We start from the raw sequence: 22,502 nt of genomic DNA, 5'->3' as shown, positions 1-22,502 counted from the left end.
GTGGGCATATGCTCAGGTGATCTTTGTTTACATTTCCATTTTTTCGCAGCTGCATTGCGTATGAAGACGCACTTGCGATCGCATTAGCATCCGTCTCTGAATCGGGCCCTGTGTCTGCATCAGGGCATCTTCATGGGTTCGTTGGAGGCTGTCTCTCACTCTATATCTACCTCAGATGTGACCCTGCTCAAAAACAACCAAGTGACGTGGTCGATGACGCTGCTTTGTTAATTATGCACACCCTTAAAACGTCCGTTTTGACCGTTTGGCACGCCTGCGTTCGGATCTCCACTCCCCGTTTTCAAGCACTTTCAAATCGACCTGCAAATCGACCTTTAGTAAATTTACCCAAAAGTGTTACAGACCTGAGACATTTCTAGGACAGCAGATGCATGAAAGTCGCTTTAATCTATTGTGTATGTGAAATAGGTAGGTTGGGCTTTGTACACCCAGGGGCTGATTCTGAGTTAGGTGCAATTCAAAAAACGTTAGTAACTTTGTACCTGGAACAAACAATGCTGCAATGCAAGGGGTGCAAATACACTTACTATTTCTGCATGCAGTGTAAATACTGGCTGATTTTGTATGTAGCCCACAAATGCTGGACAGCTCTTTGCGCATCTTACATCTGACCCATCTGCAGCGCAACATGGTTTTACTAAGGTGCAAAGTTACCTGCTCTTTTCTGCTTTTACTCCCGACTCAGAATAGCCTCTATGTAAGTTCCACAGTCATTAATGACAAATTGGGCATCACAGACTCAGGAAAACGTTTATTAAAAAAGACACTAGTGACTGCATTGCTGGAGATATATGTATACTTCACGGTTTATTGATAGAGCAGAGCGTGTATTGGCGGCTGGCAGATGTGACTTGATCACCATGAGAATGGATGAGATTGTGGTAGAGACTTGTAGTGCAGAAAGCGTTGCTATCACAGGGACACTACGTGTTATAAAGAGGATAGTGTAATCATGAAACGCGTCAGCTTCTGTGTCCCCCGCTTCATTCATTGGCAGATGTGACTTGATCACCATGAGAATGGATGAGATTGTGGTAGAGACTTGTAGTGCAGAAAGCATTGCTATCACAGGGACACTACGTGTTATAGAGAGGAAAGTGTAATCATGAAACGCGTCAGTACTGTGTGTCCCACTTCTTTCATTGGCAGTGCTTTTTATTATCCCAGTCCGTATACTGCTCATTATAGGATGCTTGGGAGAAGCACATTGCAGCCTTCCTGTCACACTCACATATGTGCATTTCACAGGGGTTGTTTTTACCTGCATGATGGAAAGACACAGTACATATGAGCCAGGCTGCTATAGCTATCGCTGTTACAGCGGAGAAGCTTACTGTACTTTAGCAGTTCCATCCCTGATACTGCGAAGGGATGAGGGTACTATATAACTAGGGCTTCTACTGTAATGGTTTAACTCATGCAATGCGTTTTCAGGCTCTTAGAATTGCTACGGAATGAGTGCCAGACAAAAAATTACAATAATGCAGAAATACCCTGTAATAAATCTATATAGACTGATAAAAGTATTATCAATGTAACATCCACAAATGAGTGGAATGACTCAGATGTAGCCCAAATCTGCACATTATATAGACTCAAGTATTTGTATTACTGAAACAGACAGTGGCCCTGATTCAGACCCACTCGCAAGCGGCTGTCCGCTCGCAAGTGGGTCGATGGTGTGCACTGAGCATGCGCACGACGGAGGGAGCTCCGTCGTGCGCATGCGCCAGACGCGACGAGCGAAGGAAAGTCCTTCGCTCGTTGTGTCTGATCAAAGGGGGCGTGCTGTCGATGTTGATTGACAGCACGCCCCCTTTGGTGGGCGTGCCGGGGGCGTGCCTCCCTGACGAGGGCGTTCCCAAGGGAACGCCTACCGTCAGAAGCCGGCCCACTGACATCACTAGTGATGTCAGTGGGAGTGATTTTGGCTCTGATAGAGCCAAAATCACTCCGGGCCTTGCGGTTGAAAACCTCAACCGCAGGCTCCGGCTTGCAGTTTCGATGGTCGCGATGGTCAAGACCATCGCGGCCATCAAACTGCACGCTCTTATAGGCTGTGGGTGGTGACCCACAGCTATACGAGCGTCCAGGAGGACGCTCCATTTTTATGGAGGGCGGCCCTCATTCAGAGCGTGCACTCTGCTCAGAGCGTACGGCTCTGAATGAGGGCCAGTATTCATCAGACTAGTTTATAGGTTTTATGGTCGGCTATATAACCAATGTAAGGGCCATCTGTGATCGTTTTAATCTGAAATGTTTTACGTGATGCACTGCGTACACTGTGAAGTCTACATTGCAATATAGCTCTTACTGGTGCAGGTGACGGTGTTATCCGAACAGGTGTAGTAATAGAACTCTGTATAAGGGTTGTCAAATATCATGTCACAGTTTTCAATGGACTTGTATGCTTCATAGCAGTGGTCGTGGGTCTGACAGCACCTGCATGTAGGAAAAGAGAAGAGCCTGAGATTAGATTATATTTAAAAATATATAAATAGAAAAATGCGCTCCAGTAGGTCTCATATGCGCTCCAGTAGGTCATCTCATGTTCCTGCATGGAATTACTCCATGAAAATGGCAGTGTGGGCTGTAGAACCAGTCTCACTCACGCGTCCAGGTCTGGTTTCATCTTATCACTTATTGCTACAGTCCTAATGACATTTCACTTTGTTTTGTGGAAATTACGTAACAATAAAAATAGTACTAACTATAATAAAAGCTGCTTCAGGTCTATTACACAAAAGTGTCCTGTGTGTATTGTAGTCTGTACCTTTCCTGCTTAGCTTTACAAGAAGTCTATTGATGGGTGGCTTTTTCTCGACCAGAACAATATCTTGTTGTGCTTGGAAGTCTGCAACCTTATCCAACGAGACATCGATTGGTGCCTCCATAGCTGGGACAAAGTTCCTAGTTGAGTGATAAGCCAGCCATTCTGACGGTTTTGATGTTACAATAATCGGCATTGACCATATATCCTCCACACACCCTTTGTTTTTCCACTGTTTGCTTCTTTGCCAAATTTACTATATTAGATTACATGCATTAATGTATTTCAACAGCAGGACTGTAAATATTTTTGTATCACACTATTGGACATTTCTACTAATGTGGAGCCTGAGTTGGTAAATTAGGAGATACACGGATTGGTGACCGTTTCCCGAGAGATAGGCGATCACTGTACATCTGTCTGGTATGGCGGCAGTCCCTATACTGTGGGATGGAGTTGTGTTTTTTCTAATTTTGTGGCACAGATGGCATTTGGGCAAATAATCCCTAGGAGGTGTGTATGCACTTCTTTGGTGGTGTCTTCAGTCGTTGCACTAAATTGGTATATGGACACTTTGTATTGCTAAAGATTTTTTTAAATATCAGTATTACTAAATTGTTCTTCATATAGACTTTCACACAAGCTACCCGTAGATTCCCCATGAATATAAGGATCACACGACTCCACTGAAATATACAGATAAGCCTACATATGTTTTACTTTCTGGTACACTTATATAAGTTATATTCATACTAAATTATTTTTTTGAGCATGAGTAGTAACTACTGTACAGTTGCTTCATTTTTATGCACTAGAGGGCGCCATTTCCTACATTTATTCTTATAGATATACATATATATTTAAAATAGAGTGGTATGTTATTTAAAAAGTCATCACAGATTTGTGATTTTATTACAGCATAATAGGTAAACACATGGGGGTCAAGATAATGCTTAAATTGCAAAATAGCAGTACAAGGTTGGTAAGAGTAGTACATTAGGTATGGAAGTAATATTAGCAGTATACTATCAAATTGTTTAAAAAATATATAGCAATAAATAATACAATAATTAAATGCAGTTAATGTCTGGAGTGCCAATGAGCGTTAATCAGTGGTGGAGGTAGCAGTGAGGCCTCTGGGGCAGAATAGATGTAAAGGCAGTTAAAGGACCAGGCTGTAATGTGGTCTGTGATTCAGTATATCCCATACTAGTTACACCACAGGTGGTAGAATTTCTTCCAAGCTCCCGGCGCTCCAATAGTAAATACTAAAATATAACAGACAACTAGCAGCAAATGTAAAAAAGTTCAGTGCAAGCTTCAACAAAAATAACCTACAAAATAAATAAAAAAAAAAACATTGCGCTCGGTCACTGCTTATAGGGGTACCAACATGTATAGTAAAAACTGTAAACTACACTAGAAAGTATTGTACACAGTCAATATATATAAATAAATACTTTTACTTTTGAGATTGAGACACAAACATGTTAAATACACATTAAAAATAACAATATTGCACGACACAGTCAAAAGATACAATAAAACTAAATAAACAAATACAATGTTGCTAATTGGAAAAGATCTATTTATGTATAGGTAAAAGGATTCCTAGGTGTGCTTCTTAGCATCTTATATGGATATCCAAATGTATATGCATAATGACTTTTAGCGTGAGTTCCCAGGTGTGCTTAGTGTGTTTAGTACCCTGTTAGAAATGTACAAATATAAATCTGTGTTCGGGTAATATATAGCAGTCTTTAATCATCTGTACCTGTATTGGGAGTAATTCCTGGTATCTGTGCTTGCGTCCCAGTGTATTTATTTTTATTGTATCTTTTGACTGTGAGTCGTGTAATATTGTTATTCCTAATGTGCATTTTACATGTTTGTGTCTCAATCTCAAAAGTAAAAGTATTTATTTTGATATATGTATATTAACTGTGTACATTACTTATTAGTGTATTACTAATAATATTATTGATTACAATTTTTACTATACATATTGGTACCCATATAAGCAGTGACCGAGCGCAATGTATATTTTTCATTTTGTAGGATATCCCATACTTGCCGAATTTTGAAAAGCATTTCAGGGAGATTGTGAAAATAACACCTATGAGTGCGGCGGTAAAGTGGGCGTGTACTGCTACATGTGAGAGGCGTGTCATAATACTGACTTACATCCAATGTAACTGAGCCCCAAAGCAGTTAGTAAGATCTATTTGTTGATGAAAACACACTGATACTTTTCAGAAATTTATAGGGATCATTGTGCCTTAAAGCCAATGCAGGGAATTGTTACTAATTATCCCATATGAATGTATACAGTATAATATATATATATATATATATATATATATATATATATATATAAAAAATCAGCTTCATAAGGGGGGTAAGGTGCAATTGGGGAGATTGTTAGACTCTTCAGGGAGACAGGAAGATTGCTACTATTTCAGGGAGTCTCTCTGACAATCAGGGAGAGTTGGCAAGTATGGTATAGCCTTGAAGTCATCAATTTAGATGCTTAGGGGTATATTTACTAAAGATCATTTTTCAAAGCCTCTGATTGTTGGCAGATTTGAGGGCTTGATTTAAAAGGGCTATAGTAATACACACAACAGAAGCCCGATTTTGCATGTACTACTGTTGCCTTTTTAAAATCAACCCAACCAAAAAAATGTATGTTTATGTAAGTAGTGAAAAGTAGCATAAATAACTTACCAAAAAGTTGTGGGTAAACAGTACAAAGTGACATGTGGGGTGCAGCACAGCACCTGCTGCTCCTGGCTCTCAGTGCATGAGTACAGGTGACATGCGGGGTGCAGCACAGCACCTGCTGCTCCTGGCTCTCAGTGCACGAGTACAGGTGACATGCGGGGTGCAGCACAGCACCTACTGCTCCTGGCTCTCAGTGCACGAGTACAGGTGACATGCGGGGTGCAGCACAGCACCTGCTGCTCCTGGCTCTCAGTGCATGAGTACAGGTGACATGCGGGGTGCAGCACAGCACCTGCTGCTCCTGGCTCTCAGTGCACGAGTACAGGTGACATGCGGGGTGCAGCACAGCACCTGCTGCTCCTGGCTCTCAGTGCACGAGTACAGGTGACATGCGGGGCACAGCACCTGCTGTTCCTGGCTCTCAGTGCACGAGTACAGGTGTACTTTGGAGCCTGGGGTGGCCACTAGGCCTGATTCAGAGATGGATGCTAATGCGATTTTTATGCAGATCGAGCGATGATAGCCGATATTTACGCATGTAGGTGACGGCGTACGCAAATGAGAAGGCAGCGGTGGGCGTCCCTATGCTCGGGTGATCTTTGGAGCTATTAGCCTGTTTTTACAGCTGTGATCACATTAGTGTCTTTCTATGAATCAGGCGCAGTGTCAAGGGCTCTGCAGTGGTTCTAGCCATGCGATATGTGAAAGAACGGAGGTCTAGATGTTACAAAAGGGATGTATGTACTAAGAACCGGCTATTTAGTTTATGGTCCATATTTCCCTAATTATTTCCTAGCTACAAGACTGACTCCCAGTGATGTCAGTGATGTTACCGGCTGCATACTCATAAACAATATGGCCGCCACTCTAAGTACTGTAGGCAACCGTTGCCATTTTACTTCTGTAAACTGGAATTTATCCACAGTCCCCCAATAAATAATCTGAGCATGTCTGTGAGATAAAAGCTTCAGATAAGTAATTTAGAAGAGACTAATGTGCGTAAAGGAATAATGCAAATACTGTAGTGTATGACTCAATAACGTTTAAAAACCTACTTATCAAGTTCATCCACTGGTGTACCAGAGCCTCCGAGTCCACAATAGCAGCCGTATCCATTGTACTGATCCAGGGGTCTGCTGTTAGGTATTATGCACTTTATTATTTTCCGGAACTGCAGGAGATTCCTGGCCGGAGGATTAGCAGAGACCGCTGACACTGGTGAGAAATATTGTTAGACATGCTGGCGGTAATAGTGGGATACAGTACATCACTATATATATATATAGCCAGACCTACTAACCAGCCGGCTTTTGGAGGACTGTCCTGTTATCGGGACGTTTTCGGGAGGTTAGGAGGTGCTCTACTGCCACACGTTGTGGAGAGAGGTGGCCCCGTTACAATGTGTCTCTTTTCAGATTTCCTTTAGTCTGTCTGTTTTTTCCCTGGTTTTTCTGGTCAATATTCCCTATGATGCTTTTGCATTTAGCATGCATACAATATAGGACAATACAGGGTCAACCTAATTTACACTGCGACTTAGCGTTGAGCTAGGATGGGCTCCTCTTACAATTCTCAATTTATATACTGTACACATTTGAAATGTGCCCACCTGTAGCTCAGCATGGTTTTGCCCAGGTGCAAAGTTGCACGGTCCGGATGGTTCTACCCCAAAGTCCAAATGACATCCCATGTGCTTACGGTACATACAATCACATATATATCATGTAAATATAGCTTACGCTATCACTTTTCTTTTGGGTATGGACCTGGCATGCTTAAAGTGCATGTATGACAATCAGGCCGCACATGTGAGAATACAGACTAATGGGGGGGAACCCGAGGGACCCCTCTTTCAAGCTAATCTTAGTAAATAGCCAGTTATCGTAGCCCCCAGTCATAGACTGCTTTAGGAACTGCTTTTGCGAATGATAGCAGAGGGACCACAGCAGGTACTGTATCTCCCTTATAATAAGTGGCCATGCTACCTAAATAATGCAGCAAATGTAGTTTAATAAATACATCCCCAAGGAAAGTACATACATCTCACTTGCTGTTAAGTATTACACAATTCACATAATAAAAATTGCGTACATATTATAGACTTATATATTCTATCTACAGGTTAATCAGTATCCTAAATTGTCCTGAAAGTCATATTTGATGACGTTGTTATAGATGGGTTTCCGGATGAAAGGTGAAAGGTCGACATGCAAAAGGTCGACACCAGATGGTTGATAGGTACAGAAGGTTGACACAAAATGTTGACATGGGTTTAGGTCGACAGGTACAAAAGGTCAAAATGGGAATGGTAGACACATTTTTGTTTTTTTAGGTTAGGCACTAGGAGGGACAGTCAGGGATAGTCGCTTACGCCAATGGTTAGGGTTGGGCTCTAGGAGGGATGGTTAGGGTTAGGCTCTAGGAGGGATGGTTAGGGTTAGGCTCTAGGAGGGATGGTAGGGGTTAAGCTCTAGGAGGGATGGTTGGGGTAATGGCTCTAGGAGGGATGGTTGGGGTTAGGCTCTAGGAGGGATGGTTGGGGTTAGGCTCTAGGAGGGATGGTTAGGGTTAGGCTCTAGGAGGGATGGTGGGTTAGTCATCCCGACGGTTATACACTGACAACCTTTTTATTGTCAATGTAATGAACCACACCATTATAGATGGGATGCAGTTTTCTATCATTTGGCCCCAGGATTGTGAGAAGAAAGGCAACCTAAAATAGTTATGGTGACAATTGGTAAAGTTACTTATAGTAAATTATGTTTATACTGGGGCCCATTTAAGTGAAAGCTACATCCACTGGCATCTTCCAGAGATTCAGTCTCCTGAACAGCTACTAATGTGCAAAAGATAAATAGTTCTCATTTCATAGTATTAAAGTAAAAAAAGAGGGATACGGCAGACTGCCTTAAGTATTCTTACCGGCTAGGAGCAGAGCTAGGAACACGCAAGCTCCCATGATGACAGAATGAGACATGTACGATGGGCACAGTCATCTTATATCAGATGGTGACCTTGGCACCAGGTTATGGAACAATGTGTTCTCTGTCCTCAGATATGGATGTAATAGTCGGTACCTGTGTACACAGCTTGGTAGAGTAACATAAGTCACATAAAGAAACAATTATTTTATGCACTGAATAAAGGCAGCAGTACTCACCTACAGTTGCTGTAAGATGTACAGCAGGGTCCATACTGAAGACATCAGAGGCTCATTTTATTCATTCCTGAAACAATTTCATTGATTTTTTTTCCTGATTCTGGAACTAGTTGTAAGAATGAAAAAATATGCAAAAAAAACAAAAAGCTGCCAATGCTGCACAGCATTAGGTACCCTCAGAAATAAAGGACTCATTTCATGGTTATTATTGGATTAAATATGAATATTTGGGTTGTGACTCACAGGGGTCTATTTATCAACCTGTGATAACTGGAAAAAGTGTTTATTACAACTTCCTGACATTAATCAAAAGGTTTACTGCAGATAAGTCATTGATTTCTCATGTGGTGCCTTTGTTATCTATGTTTACTGCGTCCCCATAGAATGCAATGGGCACTGCCGAGTGTTAGCAATTTAGCCTCTATCTCACCACAACCCCCTGTCTCTCACTACTGCCCCCTGCATCTCACCACAACCCCATGCTTCTCACTCCTGCCCCCTGCATCTCACCACAACCCCATGTTTCTCACTCCTGCCCCCTGCATCTCACCACAACCCCATGCTTATCACTCCTGCCCCCTGCATCTCACCACAACCCCGCTTCTCACTCCTGCCCCCTGCATCTCACCACAACCCCGCTTCTCACTCCTGCCCCCTTCATCTCACCACAACCCAGTTTCTCACTCCTGCCCCCTGCATCTCACCACAACCCCATGCTTCTCACTCCTGCCCCCTGCATCTCACCACAACCCAGTTTCTCACTCCTGCCGCCTTCATCTCACCACAACCCAGTTTCTCACTCCTGCCCCCTGCATCTCACCACAACCCCGCTTTTCATTCCTGCCCCCTGCATCTCACCACAACCCGGCTTCTCACTCCTGCCCCCTGCATCTCACCACAACCCCATGTTTCTCACTCCTGCCCCCTGCATCTCACCACAACCCAGTTTCTCACTCCTGCCCCCTTCATCTCACCACAACCCAGTTTCTCACTCCTGCCCCCTGCATCTCACCACAACCCCGTTTCTCACTCCTGCCCCCTGCATCTCACCACAACCCCGCTTTTCATTCCTGCCCCCTGAATCTCACCACAACCCCGTTTCTCACTCCTGCCCCCTGCATCTCACCACAACCCAGTTTCTCACTCCTGCCCCCTGCATCTCACCACAACCCTGCTTTTCACTCCTGCCCCCTGCATCTCACCACAACCCCGCTTCTCACTCCTGCCCCCTGCATCTAACCATAACCCCATGTTTCTCACTCCTGCCCCCTGCATCTCACCACAACCCCTTTTCTCACTCCTGCCCCCTGCATCTCACCACAACCCAGTTTCTCACTCCTGCTCCCTGCATCTCACCACAACCCCATGTTACTCACTCCTGCCCCCTGCATCTCACCAAAACCCAGTTTCTCACTCCTGCCCCCTGCATCTCACCACAACCCCATGCTTCTCACTCCTGCCCCCTGCATCTCACCACAACCCCGCTTTTCATTCCTGCCCCCTGCATCTCACCACAACCCCGCTTTTCATTCCTGCCCCCTGCATCTCACCACAACCTCGTTTCTCACTCCTGCCCCCTGCATCTCACCACAACCCCATGCTTCTCACTCCTGCCCCCTGCATCTCACCACAACCCAGTTTCTCACTCCTGCCCCCTTCATCTCACCACAACCCCATGCTTCTCACTCCTGCCCCCTGTATCTCACCACAACCCCATGTTTCTCATTCCTGCCCCCTGCATCTCACCACAACCCCATGCTTCTCACTCTTGCCCCCTGCATCTCACCATAACCCCATGCTCCTCACTCCTGCCCCCTGCATCTCTCCACAACCCCGTTTCTCACTCCTGCTCCCTGCATCTCACCACAACCCCATGCTTCTCACTGCTGCCCCCTGCATCTCACCACAACCCCGCTTCTCACTCCTGCCCCCTGCATCTCACCACAACCCCGCTTCTAACTCCTGCCCCCTGCATCTCACCACAACCCCATGCTTCTCACTCCTGCCCCCTGCATCTCACCACAACCCAGTTTCTCACTCCTGCCCCCTTCATCTCACCACAACCCAGTTTCTCACTCCTGCCCCCTGCATCTCACCACAACCCCATGCTTCTCACTCCTGCCCCCTGCATCTCACCACAACCCAGTTTCTCACTCCTGCCCCCTTCATCTCACCACAACCCAGTTTCTCACTCCTGCCCCCTTCATCTCACCACAACCCTGATTCTCACTCCTGCCCCCTGCATCTCACCACAACCCCGCTTCTCACTCCTGCCCCCTGCATCTCACCACAACCCCATGTTTCTCACTCCTGCCCCCTGCATCTCACCACAACCCCATGTTTCTCACTCCTGCCCCCTGCATCTCACCACAACCCAGTTTCTCACTCCTGCCCCCTGCATCTCACCACAACCCCGCTTTTCACTCCTGCCCCCTGCATCTCATCACAACCCCCCTTCTCACTCCTGCCCCCTGCATCTCATCACAACCCCCCTTCTCACTCCTGCCCCCTGCATCTCACCACAACCCCATGTTTCTCACTCGTGCCCCCTGCATCTCACCACAACCCCGTTTCTCACTCCTGCCCCCTGCATCTCACCACAACCCCGTTTCTCACTCCTGCCCCCTGCATCTCTCCACAACCCAGTTTCTCACTCCTGCCCCCTGCATCTCACCACAACCCCATGTTACTCACTCCTGCCTCCTGCATCTCACCACAACCCAGTTTCTCACTCCTGCCCCCTGCATCTCCCCACATCCCCGTTTCTCACTCCTGCCCCCTGCATCTCATCACAACCCGATGTTTCTCACTCTTGCCCCCTGCATCTCACCGCAACCCCGTTTCTCACTCCTGCCCCCTGCATCTCACCACAACCCCATGTTTCTCACTCCTGCCCCCTGCATCTCACCACAACCCCATGTTTCTCACTCCTGCCCCCTGCATCTCACCACAACCCCATGTTTCTCACTCCTGCCCCCTGCATCTCACCACAACCCTGTTTCTCACTAGTGCCCCCTGCATCTCACCACAACCCAGTTTCTCACTCCTGCCCCCTGCATCTCACCACAACCCCGCTTTTCATTCCTGCCCCCTGCATCTCACCAGTGTCACCAACACTCCCGCTGGGGCCCGGCCACTGGGAACGGCAGGAGGATCATAGATGAGAGACTTGTATTGCAGCTACCATAAGCATCAGCAGCATGTCCCTGGGGCTCGAGCACCTGTGCAAATTTCCACAGCCTCTATGCGCAGCTCTTCCTGGCTGCCGAACATGGCAATGAGCAATGTCCTCTCGGCACAATGTACCCTGTTTTTGCTGGGCTTCCTGTTGAGCTTCCTCACCATGGTGCCTCTGTCCGAGAATTCAGCGTAGGGATGGACATCGGAATCCGATGGTTACTAACCATCGATGTTTTGGACCGAGCGATTGTTTGCCACTGCATATGCGCTGCGATCACGCGCACACAGAGAATCCATCGTTTGGTGAGTGACAGACTGCCAGTGTTTGGGGGTGGTAATGGGGAGTGGTCACAAAAACGCAGGCGTGCCTGTCAATTTGAACGTCGTTACATGGGCGATTGCATATGCAGCTCTGCATGTCAGAATAGCACCTAAGGCTGCGGCAGGTCAGACCTGCTGCAATGGTAAGATGGCTGCCGATGTACTTCGATGTTACCGATCTTTACTTAGGTATGCATAGTCTCAGGTGAGAAGGCAGCAGTGGGCATATGCTCAGGTGATCTTTGTTTACATTTCCATTTTTTCGCAGCTGCATTGCGTATGAAGACGCACTTGCGATCGCATTAGCATCCGTCTCTGAATCGGGCCCTGTGTCTGCATCAGGGCATCTTCATGGGTTCGTTGGAGGCTGTCTCTCACTCTATATCTACCTCAGATGTGACCCTGCTCAAAAACAACCAAGTGACGTGGTCGATGACGCTGCTTTGTTAATTATGCACACCCTTAAAACGTCCGTTTTGACCGTTTGGCACGCCTGCGTTCGGATCTCCACTCCCCGTTTTCAAGCACTTTCAAATCGACCTGCAAATCGACCTTTAGTAAATTTACCCAAAAGTGTTACAGACCTGAGACATTTCTAGGACAGCAGATGCATGAAAGTCGCTTTAATCTATTGTGTATGTGAAATAGGTAGGTTGGGCTTTGTACACCCAGGGGCTGATTCTGAGTTAGGTGCAATTCAAAAAACGTTAGTAACTTTGTACCTGGAACAAACAATGCTGCAATGCAAGGGGTGCAAATACACTTACTATTTCTGCATGCAGTGTAAATACTGGCTGATTTTGTATGTAGCCCACAAATGCTGGACAGCTCTTTGCGCATCTTACATCTGACCCATCTGCAGCGCAACATGGTTTTACTAAGGTGCAAAGTTACCTGCTCTTTTCTGCTTTTACTCCCGACTCAGAATAGCCTCTATGTAAGTTCCACAGTCATTAATGACAAATTGGGCATCACAGACTCAGGAAAACGTTTATTAAAAAAGACACTAGTGACTGCATTGCTGGAGATATATGTATACTTCACGGTTTATTGATAGAGCAGAGCGTGTATTGGCGGCTGGCAGATGTGACTTGATCACCATGAGAATGGATGAGATTGTGGTAGAGACTTGTAGTGCAGAAAGCGTTGCTATCACAGGGACACTACGTGTTATAAAGAGGATAGTGTAATCATGAAACGCGTCAGCTTCTGTGTCCCCCCGCTTCATTCATTGGCAGATGTGACTTGATCACCATGAGAATGGATGAGATTGTGGTAGAGACTTGTAGTGCAGAAAGCATTGCTATCACAGGGACACTACGTGTTATAGAGAGGAAAGTGTAATCATGAAACGCGTCAGTACTGTGTGTCCCACTTCTTTCATTGGCAGTGCTTTTTATTATCCCAGTCCGTATACTGCTCATTATAGGATGCTTGGGAGAAGCACATTGCAGCCTTCCTGTCACACTCACATATGTGCATTTCACAGGGGTTGTTTTTACCTGCATGATGGAAAGACACAGTACATATGAGCCAGGCTGCTATAGCTATCGCTGTTACAGCGGAGAAGCTTACTGTACTTTAGCAGTTCCATCCCTGATACTGCGAAGGGATGAGGGTACTATATAACTAGGGCTTCTACTGTAATGGTTTAACTCATGCAATGCGTTTTCAGGCTCTTAGAATTGCTACGGAATGAGTGCCAGACAAAAAATTACAATAATGCAGAAATACCCTGTAATAAATCTATATAGACTGATAAAAGTATTATCAATGTAACATCCACAAATGAGTGGAATGACTCAGATGTAGCCCAAATCTGCACATTATATAGACTCAAGTATTTGTATTACTGAAACAGACAGTGGCCCTGATTCAGACCCACTCGCAAGCGGCTGTCCGCTCGCAAGTGGGTCGATGGTGTGCACTGAGCATGCGCACGACGGAGGGAGCTCCGTCGTGCGCATGCGCCAGACGCCACGAGCGAAGGAAAGTCCTTCGCTCGTTGTGTCTGATCAAAGGGGGCGTGCTGTCGATGTTGATTGACAGCACGCCCCCTTTGGTGGGCGTGCCGGGGGCGTGCCTCCCTGACGAGGGCGTTCCCAAGGGAACGCCTACCGTCAGAAGCCGGCCCACTGACATCACTAGTGATGTCAGTGGGAGTGATTTTGGCTCTGATAGAGCCAAAATCACTCCGGGCCTTGCGGTTGAAAACCTCAACCGCAGGCTCCGGCTTGCAGTTTCGATGGTCGCGATGGTCAAGACCATCGCGGCCATCAAACTGCACGCTCTTATAGGCTGTGGGTGGTGACCCACAGCTATACGAGCGTCCAGGAGGACGCTCCATTTTTATGGAGGGCGGCCCTCATTCAGAGCGTGCACTCTGCTCAGAGCGTACGGCTCTGAATGAGGGCCAGTATTCATCAGACTAGTTTATAGGTTTTATGGTCGGCTATATAACCAATGTAAGGGCCATCTGTGATCGTTTTAATCTGAAATGTTTTACGTGATGCACTGCGTACACTGTGAAGTCTACATTGCAATATAGCTCTTACTGGTGCAGGTGACGGTGTTATCCGAACAGGTGTAGTAATAGAACTCTGTATAAGGGTTGTCAAATATCATGTCACAGTTTTCAATGGACTTGTATGCTTCATAGCAGTGGTCGTGGGTCTGACAGCACCTGCATGTAGGAAAAGAGAAGAGCCTGAGATTAGATTATATTTAAAAATATATAAATAGAAAAATGCGCTCCAGTAGGTCGTCTCATATGCGCTCCAGTAGGTCATCTCATGTTCCTGCATGGAATTACTCCATGAAAATGGCAGTGTGGGCTGTAGAACCAGTCTCACTCACGCGTCCAGGTCTGGTTTCATCTTATCACTTCTTGCTACAGTCCTAATGACATTTCACTTTGTTTTGTGGAAATTACGTAACAATAAAAATAGTACTAACTATAATAAAAGCTGCTTCAGGTCTATTACACAAAAGTGCCCTGTGTGTATTGTAGTCTGTACCTTTCCTGCTTAGCTTTACAAGAAGTCTATTGATGGGTGGCTTTTTCTCGACCAGAACAATATCTTGTTGTGCTTGGAAGTCTGCAGCCTTATCCAACGAGACATCGATTGGTGCCTCCATAGCTGGGACAAAGTTCCTAGATGAGTGATAAGCCAGCCATTCTGACGGTTTTGATGTTACAATAATCGGCATTGACCATATATCCTCCACACACCCTTTGTTTTTCCACTGTTTGCTTCTTTGCCAAATTTACTATATTAGATTACATGCATTAATGTATTTCAACAGCAGGACTGTAAATATTTTTGTATCACACTATTGGACATTTCTACTAATGTGGAGCCTGAGTTGGTAAATTAGGAGATACACGGATTGGTGACCGTTTCCCGAGAGATAGGCGATCACTGTACATCTGTCTGGTATGGCGGCAGTCCCTATACTGTGGGATGGAGTTGTGTTTTTTCTAATTTTGTGGCACAGATGGCATTTGGGCAAATAATCCCTAGGAGGTGTGTATGCACTTCTTTGGTGGTGTCTTCAGTCGTTGCACTAAATTGGTATATGGACACTTTGTATTGCTAAAGATTTTTTTAAATATCAGTATTACTAAATTGTTCTTCATATAGACTTTCACACAAGCTACCCGTAGATTCCCCATGAATATAAGGATCACACGACTCCACTGAAATATACAGATAAGCCTACATATGTTTTACTTTCTGGTACACTTATATAAGTTATATTCATACTAAATTATTTTTTTGAGCATGAGTAGTAACTACTGTACAGTTGCTTCATTTTTATGCACTAGAGGGCGCCATTTCCTACATTTATTCTTATAGATATACATATATATTTAAAATAGAGTGGTATGTTATTTAAAAAGTCATCACAGATTTGTGATTTTATTACAGCATAATAGGTAAACACATGGGGGTCAAGATAATGCTTAAATTGCAAAATAGCAGTACAAGGTTGGTAAGAGTAGTACATTAGGTATGGAAGTAATATTAGCAGTATACTATCAAATTGTTTAAAAAATATATAGCAATAAATAATACAATAATTAAATGCAGTTAATGTCTGGAGTGCCAATGAGCGTTAATCAGTGGTGGAGGTAGCAGTGAGGCCTCTGGGGCAGAATAGATGTAAAGGCAGTTAAAGGACCAGGCTGTAATGTGGTCTGTGATTCAGTATATCCCATACTAGTTACACCACAGGTGGTAGAATTTCTTCCAAGCTCCCGGCGCTCCAATAGTAAATACTAAAATATAACAGACAACTAGCAGCAAATGTAAAAAAGTTCAGTGCAAGCTTCAACAAAAATAACCTACAAAATAAATAAAAAAAAAAACATTGCGCTCGGTCACTGCTTATAGGGGTACCAACATGTATAGTAAAAACTGTAAACTACACTAGAAAGTATTGTACACAGTCAATATATATAAATAAATACTTTTACTTTTGAGATTGAGACACAAACATGTTAAATACACATTAAAAATAACAATATTGCACGACACAGTCAAAAGATACAATAAAACTAAATAAACAAATACAATGTTGCTAATTGGAAAAGATCTATTTATGTATAGGTAAAAGGATTCCTAGGTGTGCTTCTTAGCATCTTATATGGATATCCAAATGTATATGCATAATGACTTTTAGCGTGAGTTCCCAGGTGTGCTTAGTGTGTTTAGTACCCTGTTAGAAATGTACAAATATAAATCTGTGTTCGGGTAATATATAGCAGTCTTTAATCATCTGTACCTGTATTGGGAGTAATTCCTGGTATCTGTGCTTGCGTCCCAGTGTATTTATTTTTATTGTATCTTTTGACTGTGAGTCGTGTAATATTGTTATTCCTAATGTGCATTTTACATGTTTGTGTCTCAATCTCAAAAGTAAAAGTATTTATTTTGATATATGTATATTAACTGTGTACATTACTTATTAGTGTATTACTAATAATATTATTGATTACAATTTTTACTATACATATTGGTACCCATATAAGCAGTGACCGAGCGCAATGTATATTTTTCATTTTGTAGGATATCCCATACTTGCCGAATTTTGAAAAGCATTTCAGGGAGATTGTGAAAATAACACCTATGAGTGCGGCGGTAAAGTGGGCGTGTACTGCTACATGTGAGAGGCGTGTCATAATACTGACTTACATCCAATGTAACTGAGCCCCAAAGCAGTTAGTAAGATCTATTTGTTGATGAAAACACACTGATACTTTTCAGAAATTTATAGGGATCATTGTGCCTTAAAGCCAATGCAGGGAATTGTTACTAATTATCCCATATGAATGTATACAGTATAATATATATATATATATATATATATATATATATATATGAAAAATCAGCTTCATAAGGGGGGTAAGGTGCAATTGGGGAGATTGTTAGACTCTTCAGGGAGACAGGAAGATTGCTACTATTTCAGGGAGTCTCTCTGACAATCAGGGAGAGTTGGCAAGTATGGTATAGCCTTGAAGTCATCAATTTAGATGCTTAGGGGTATATTTACTAAAGATCATTTTTCAAAGCCTCTGATTGTTGGCAGATTTGAGGGCTTGATTTAAAAGGGCTATAGTAATACACACAACAGAAGCCCGATTTTGCATGTACTACTGTTGCCTTTTTAAGATCAACCCAACCAAAAAAATGTATGTTTATGTAAGTAGTGAAAAGTAGCATAAATAACTTACCAAAAAGTTGTGGGTAAACAGTACAAAGTGACATGTGGGGTGCAGCACAGCACCTGCTGCTCCTGGCTCTCAGTGCATGAGTACAGGTGACATGCGGGGTGCAGCACAGCACCTGCTGCTCCTGGCTCTCAGTGCACGAGTACAGGTGACATGCGGGGTGCAGCACAGCACCTACTGCTCCTGGCTCTCAGTGCACGAGTACAGGTGACATGCGAGGTGCAGCACAGCACCTGCTGCTCCTGGCTCTCAGTGCATGAGTACAGGTGACATGCGGGGTGCAGCACAGCACCTGCTGCTCCTGGCTCTCAGTGCACGAGTACAGGTGACATGCGGGGTGCAGCACAGCACCTGCTGCTCCTGGCTCTCAGTGCACGAGTACAGGTGACATGCGGGGCACAGCACCTGCTGTTCCTGGCTCTCAGTGCACGAGTACAGGTGTACTTTGGAGCCTGGGGTGGCCACTAGGCCTGATTCAGAGATGGATGCTAATGCGATTTTTATGCAGATCGAGCGATGATAGCCGATATTTACGCATGTAGGTGACGGCGTACGCAAATGAGAAGGCAGCGGTGGGCGTCCCTATGCTCGGGTGATCTTTGGAGCTATTAGCCTGTTTTTACAGCTGTGATCACATTAGTGTCTTTCTATGAATCAGGCGCAGTGTCAAGGGCTCTGCAGTGGTTCTAGCCATGCGATATGTGAAAGAACGGAGGTCTAGATGTTACAAAAGGGATGTATGTACTAAGAACCGGCTATTTAGTTTATGGTCCATATTTCCCTAATTATTTCCTAGCTACAAGACTGACTCCCAGTGATGTCAGTGATGTTACCGGCTGCATACTCATAAACAATATGGCCGCCACTCTAAGTACTGTAGGCAACCGTTGCCATTTTACTTCTGTAAACTGGAATTTATCCACAGTCCCCCAATAAATAATCTGAGCATGTCTGTGAGATAAAAGCTTCAGATAAGTAATTTAGAAGAGACTAATGTGCGTAAAGGAATAATGCAAATACTGTAGTGTATGACTCAATAACGTTTAAAAACCTACTTATCAAGTTCATCCACTGGTGTACCAGAGCCTCCGAGTCCACAATAGCAGCCGTATCCATTGTACTGATCCAGGGGTCTGCTGTTAGGTATTATGCACTTTATTATTTTCCGGAACTGCAGGAGATTCCTGGCCGGAGGATTAGCAGAGACCGCTGACACTGGTGAGAAATATTGTTAGACATGCTGGCGGTAATAGTGGGATACAGTACATCACTATATATATATATAGCCAGACCTACTAACCAGCCGGCTTTTGGAGGACTGTCCTGTTATCGGGACGTTTTCGGGAGGTTAGGAGGTGCTCTACTGCCACACGTTGTGGAGAGAGGTGGCCCCGTTACAATGTGTCTCTTTTCAGATTTCCTTTAGTCTGTCTGTTTTTTCCCTGGTTTTTCTGGTCAATATTCCCTATGATGCTTTTGCATTTAGCATGCATACAATATAGGACAATACAGGGTCAACCTAATTTACACTGCGACTTAGCGTTGAGCTAGGATGGGCTCCTCTTACAATTCTCAATTTATATACTGTACACATTTGAAATGTGCCCACCTGTAGCTCAGCATGGTTTTGCCCAGGTGCAAAGTTGCACGGTCCGGATGGTTCTACCCCAAAGTCCAAATGACATCCCATGTGCTTACGGTACATACAATCACATATATATCATGTAAATATAGCTTACGCTATCACTTTTCTTTTGGGTATGGACCTGGCATGCTTAAAGTGCATGTATGACAATCAGGCCGCACATGTGAGAATACAGACTAATGGGGGGGAACCCGAGGGACCCCTCTTTCAAGCTAATCTTAGTAAATAGCCAGTTATCGTAGCCCCCAGTCATAGACTGCTTTAGGAACTGCTTTTGCGAATGATAGCAGAGGGACCACAGCAGGTACTGTATCTCCCTTATAATAAGTGGCCATGCTACCTAAATAATGCAGCAAATGTAGTTTAATAAATACATCCCCAAGGAAAGTACATACATCTCACTTGCTGTTAAGTATTACACAATTCACATAATAAAAATTGCGTACATATTATAGACTTATATATTCTATCTACAGGTTAATCAGTATCCTAAATTGTCCTGAAAGTCATATTTGATGACGTTGTTATAGATGGGTTTCCGGATGAAAGGTGAAAGGTCGACATGCAAAAGGTCGACACCAGATGGTTGATAGGTACAGAAGGTTGACACAAAATGTTGACATGGGTTTAGGTCGACAGGTACAAAAGGTCAAAATGGGAATGGTAGACACATTTTTGTTTTTTTAGGTTAGGCACTAGGAGGGACAGTCAGGGATAGTCGCTTACGCCAATGGTTAGGGTTGGGCTCTAGGAGGGATGGTTAGGGTTAGGCTCTAGGAGGGATGGTTAGGGTTAGGCTCTAGGAGGGATGGTAGGGGTTAAGCTCTAGGAGGGATGGTTGGGGTAATGGCTCTAGGAGGGATGGTTGGGGTTAGGCTCTAGGAGGGATGGTTGGGGTTAGGTTCTAGGAGGGATGGTTAGGGTTAGGCTCTAGGAGGGATGGTGGGTTAGTCATCCCGACGGTTATACACTGACAACCTTTTTATTGTCAATGTAATGAACCACACCATTATAGATGGGATGCAGTTTTCTATCATTTGGCCCCAGGATTGTGAGAAGAAAGGCAACCTAAAATAGTTATGGTGACAATTGGTAAAGTTACTTATAGTAAATTATGTTTATACTGGGGCCCATTTAAGTGAAAGCTACATCCACTGGCATCTTCCAGAGATTCAGTCTCCTGAACAGCTACTAATGTGCAAAAGATAAATAGTTCTCATTTCATAGTATTAAAGTAAAAAAAGAGGGATACGGCAGACTGCCTTAAGTATTCTTACCGGCTAGGAGCAGAGCTAGGAACACGCAAGCTCCCATGATGACAGAATGAGACATGTACGATGGGCACAGTCATCTTATATCAGATGGTGACCTTGGCACCAGGTTATGGAACAATGTGTTCTCTGTCCTCAGATATGGATGTAATAGTCGGTACCTGTGTACACAGCTTGGTAGAGTAACATAAGTCACATAAAGAAACAATTATTTTATGCACTGAATAAAGGCAGCAGTACTCACCTACAGTTGCTGTAAGATGTACAGCAGGGTCCATACTGAAGACATCAGAGGCTCATTTTATTCATTCCTGAAACAATTTCATTGATTTTTTTTCCTGATTCTGGAACTAGTTGTAAGAATGAAAAAATATGCAAAAAAAACAAAAAGCTGCCAATGCTGCACAGCATTAGGTACCCTCAGAAATAAAGGACTCATTTCATGGTTATTATTGGATTAAATATGAATATTTGGGTTGTGACTCACAGGGGTCTATTTATCAACCTGTGATAACTGGAAAAAGTGTTTATTACAACTTCCTGACATTAATCAAAAGGTTTACTGCAGATAAGTCATTGATTTCTCATGTGGTGCCTTTGTTATCTATGTTTACTGCGTCCCCATAGAATGCAATGGGCACTGCCGAGTGTTAGCAATTTAGCCTCTATCTCACCACAACCCCCTGTCTCTCACTACTGCCCCCTGCATCTCACCACAACCCCATGCTTCTCACTCCTGCCCCCTGCATCTCACCACAACCCCATGTTTCTCACTCCTGCCCCCTGCATCTCACCACAACCCCATGCTTATCACTCCTGCCCCCTGCATCTCACCACAACCCCGCTTCTCACTCCTGCCCCCTGCATCTCACCACAACCCCGCTTCTCACTCCTGCCCCCTTCATCTCACCACAACCCAGTTTCTCACTCCTGCCCCCTGCATCTCACCACAACCCCATGCTTCTCACTCCTGCCCCCTGCATCTCACCACAACCCAGTTTCTCACTCCTGCCGCCTTCATCTCACCACAACCCAGTTTCTCACTCCTGCCCCCTGCATCTCACCACAACCCCGCTTTTCATTCCTGCCCCCTGCATCTCACCACAACCCGGCTTCTCACTCCTGCCCCCTGCATCTCACCACAACCCCATGTTTCTCACTCCTGCCCCCTGCATCTCACCACAACCCAGTTTCTCACTCCTGCCCCCTTCATCTCACCACAACCCAGTTTCTCACTCCTGCCCCCTGCATCTCACCACAACCCCGTTTCTCACTCCTGCCCCCTGCATCTCACCACAACCCCGCTTTTCATTCCTGCCCCCTGAATCTCACCACAACCCCGTTTCTCACTCCTGCCCCCTGCATCTCACCACAACCCAGTTTCTCACTCCTGCCCCCTGCATCTCACCACAACCCTGCTTTTCACTCCTGCCCCCTGCATCTCACCACAACCCCGCTTTTCATTCCTGCCCCCTGCATCTCACCACAACCCTGTTTCTCTCTCCTGCCCCCTGCATTTCACCACAACCCCGCTTTTCACTCCTGCCCCCTGCATCTCACCACAACCCCGCTTCTCACTCCTGCCCCCTGCATCTCACCACAACCCCATGTTTCTCACTCCTGCCCCCTGCATCTCACCACAACCCCATGTTACTCACTCCTGCCCCCTGCATCTC

At 44.8% G+C, this 22,502-nt stretch overlaps 2 protein-coding genes across 2 annotated transcripts; both read right to left on the bottom strand.

Moving 5' to 3' along the window:
* Positions 1 to 1,160: 1,160 nt before the first annotated feature.
* LOC148474617 (phospholipase A2, minor isoenzyme-like) lies at positions 1,161 to 8,492 on the bottom strand. Its single transcript, XM_088458380.1, has 4 exons — positions 8,438 to 8,492; positions 6,571 to 6,730; positions 2,336 to 2,463; positions 1,161 to 1,282 (listed from the first exon to the last, which is right to left on the bottom strand). The coding sequence occupies exons 1-4, from the start codon at positions 8,490 to 8,492 to the stop codon at positions 1,161 to 1,163; spliced, it is 465 nt and encodes a 154-aa protein (XP_088314506.1).
* Positions 8,493 to 13,556: 5,064 nt separating this feature from the next.
* Positions 13,557 to 20,887, bottom strand: LOC148474616 (phospholipase A2, minor isoenzyme-like). The gene is made up of 4 exons (XM_088458393.1): positions 20,833 to 20,887; positions 18,966 to 19,125; positions 14,732 to 14,859; positions 13,557 to 13,678 (listed from the first exon to the last, which is right to left on the bottom strand). The coding sequence occupies exons 1-4, from the start codon at positions 20,885 to 20,887 to the stop codon at positions 13,557 to 13,559; spliced, it is 465 nt and encodes a 154-aa protein (XP_088314519.1).
* Between the last annotated feature and the right edge of the window lie 1,615 nt (positions 20,888 to 22,502).

The sequence above is a fragment of the Taudactylus pleione genome, unplaced genomic scaffold, assembly GCF_031769625.1.
Source record: "Taudactylus pleione unplaced genomic scaffold, aTauple2 ptg000828l, whole genome shotgun sequence".
In the NCBI taxonomy this organism is placed as follows: Eukaryota; Metazoa; Chordata; class Amphibia; order Anura; family Myobatrachidae; genus Taudactylus; species Taudactylus pleione.
Note: the sequence above shows the minus strand (reverse complement) of the source record. Positions and strands in the feature narration are given on the sequence as shown.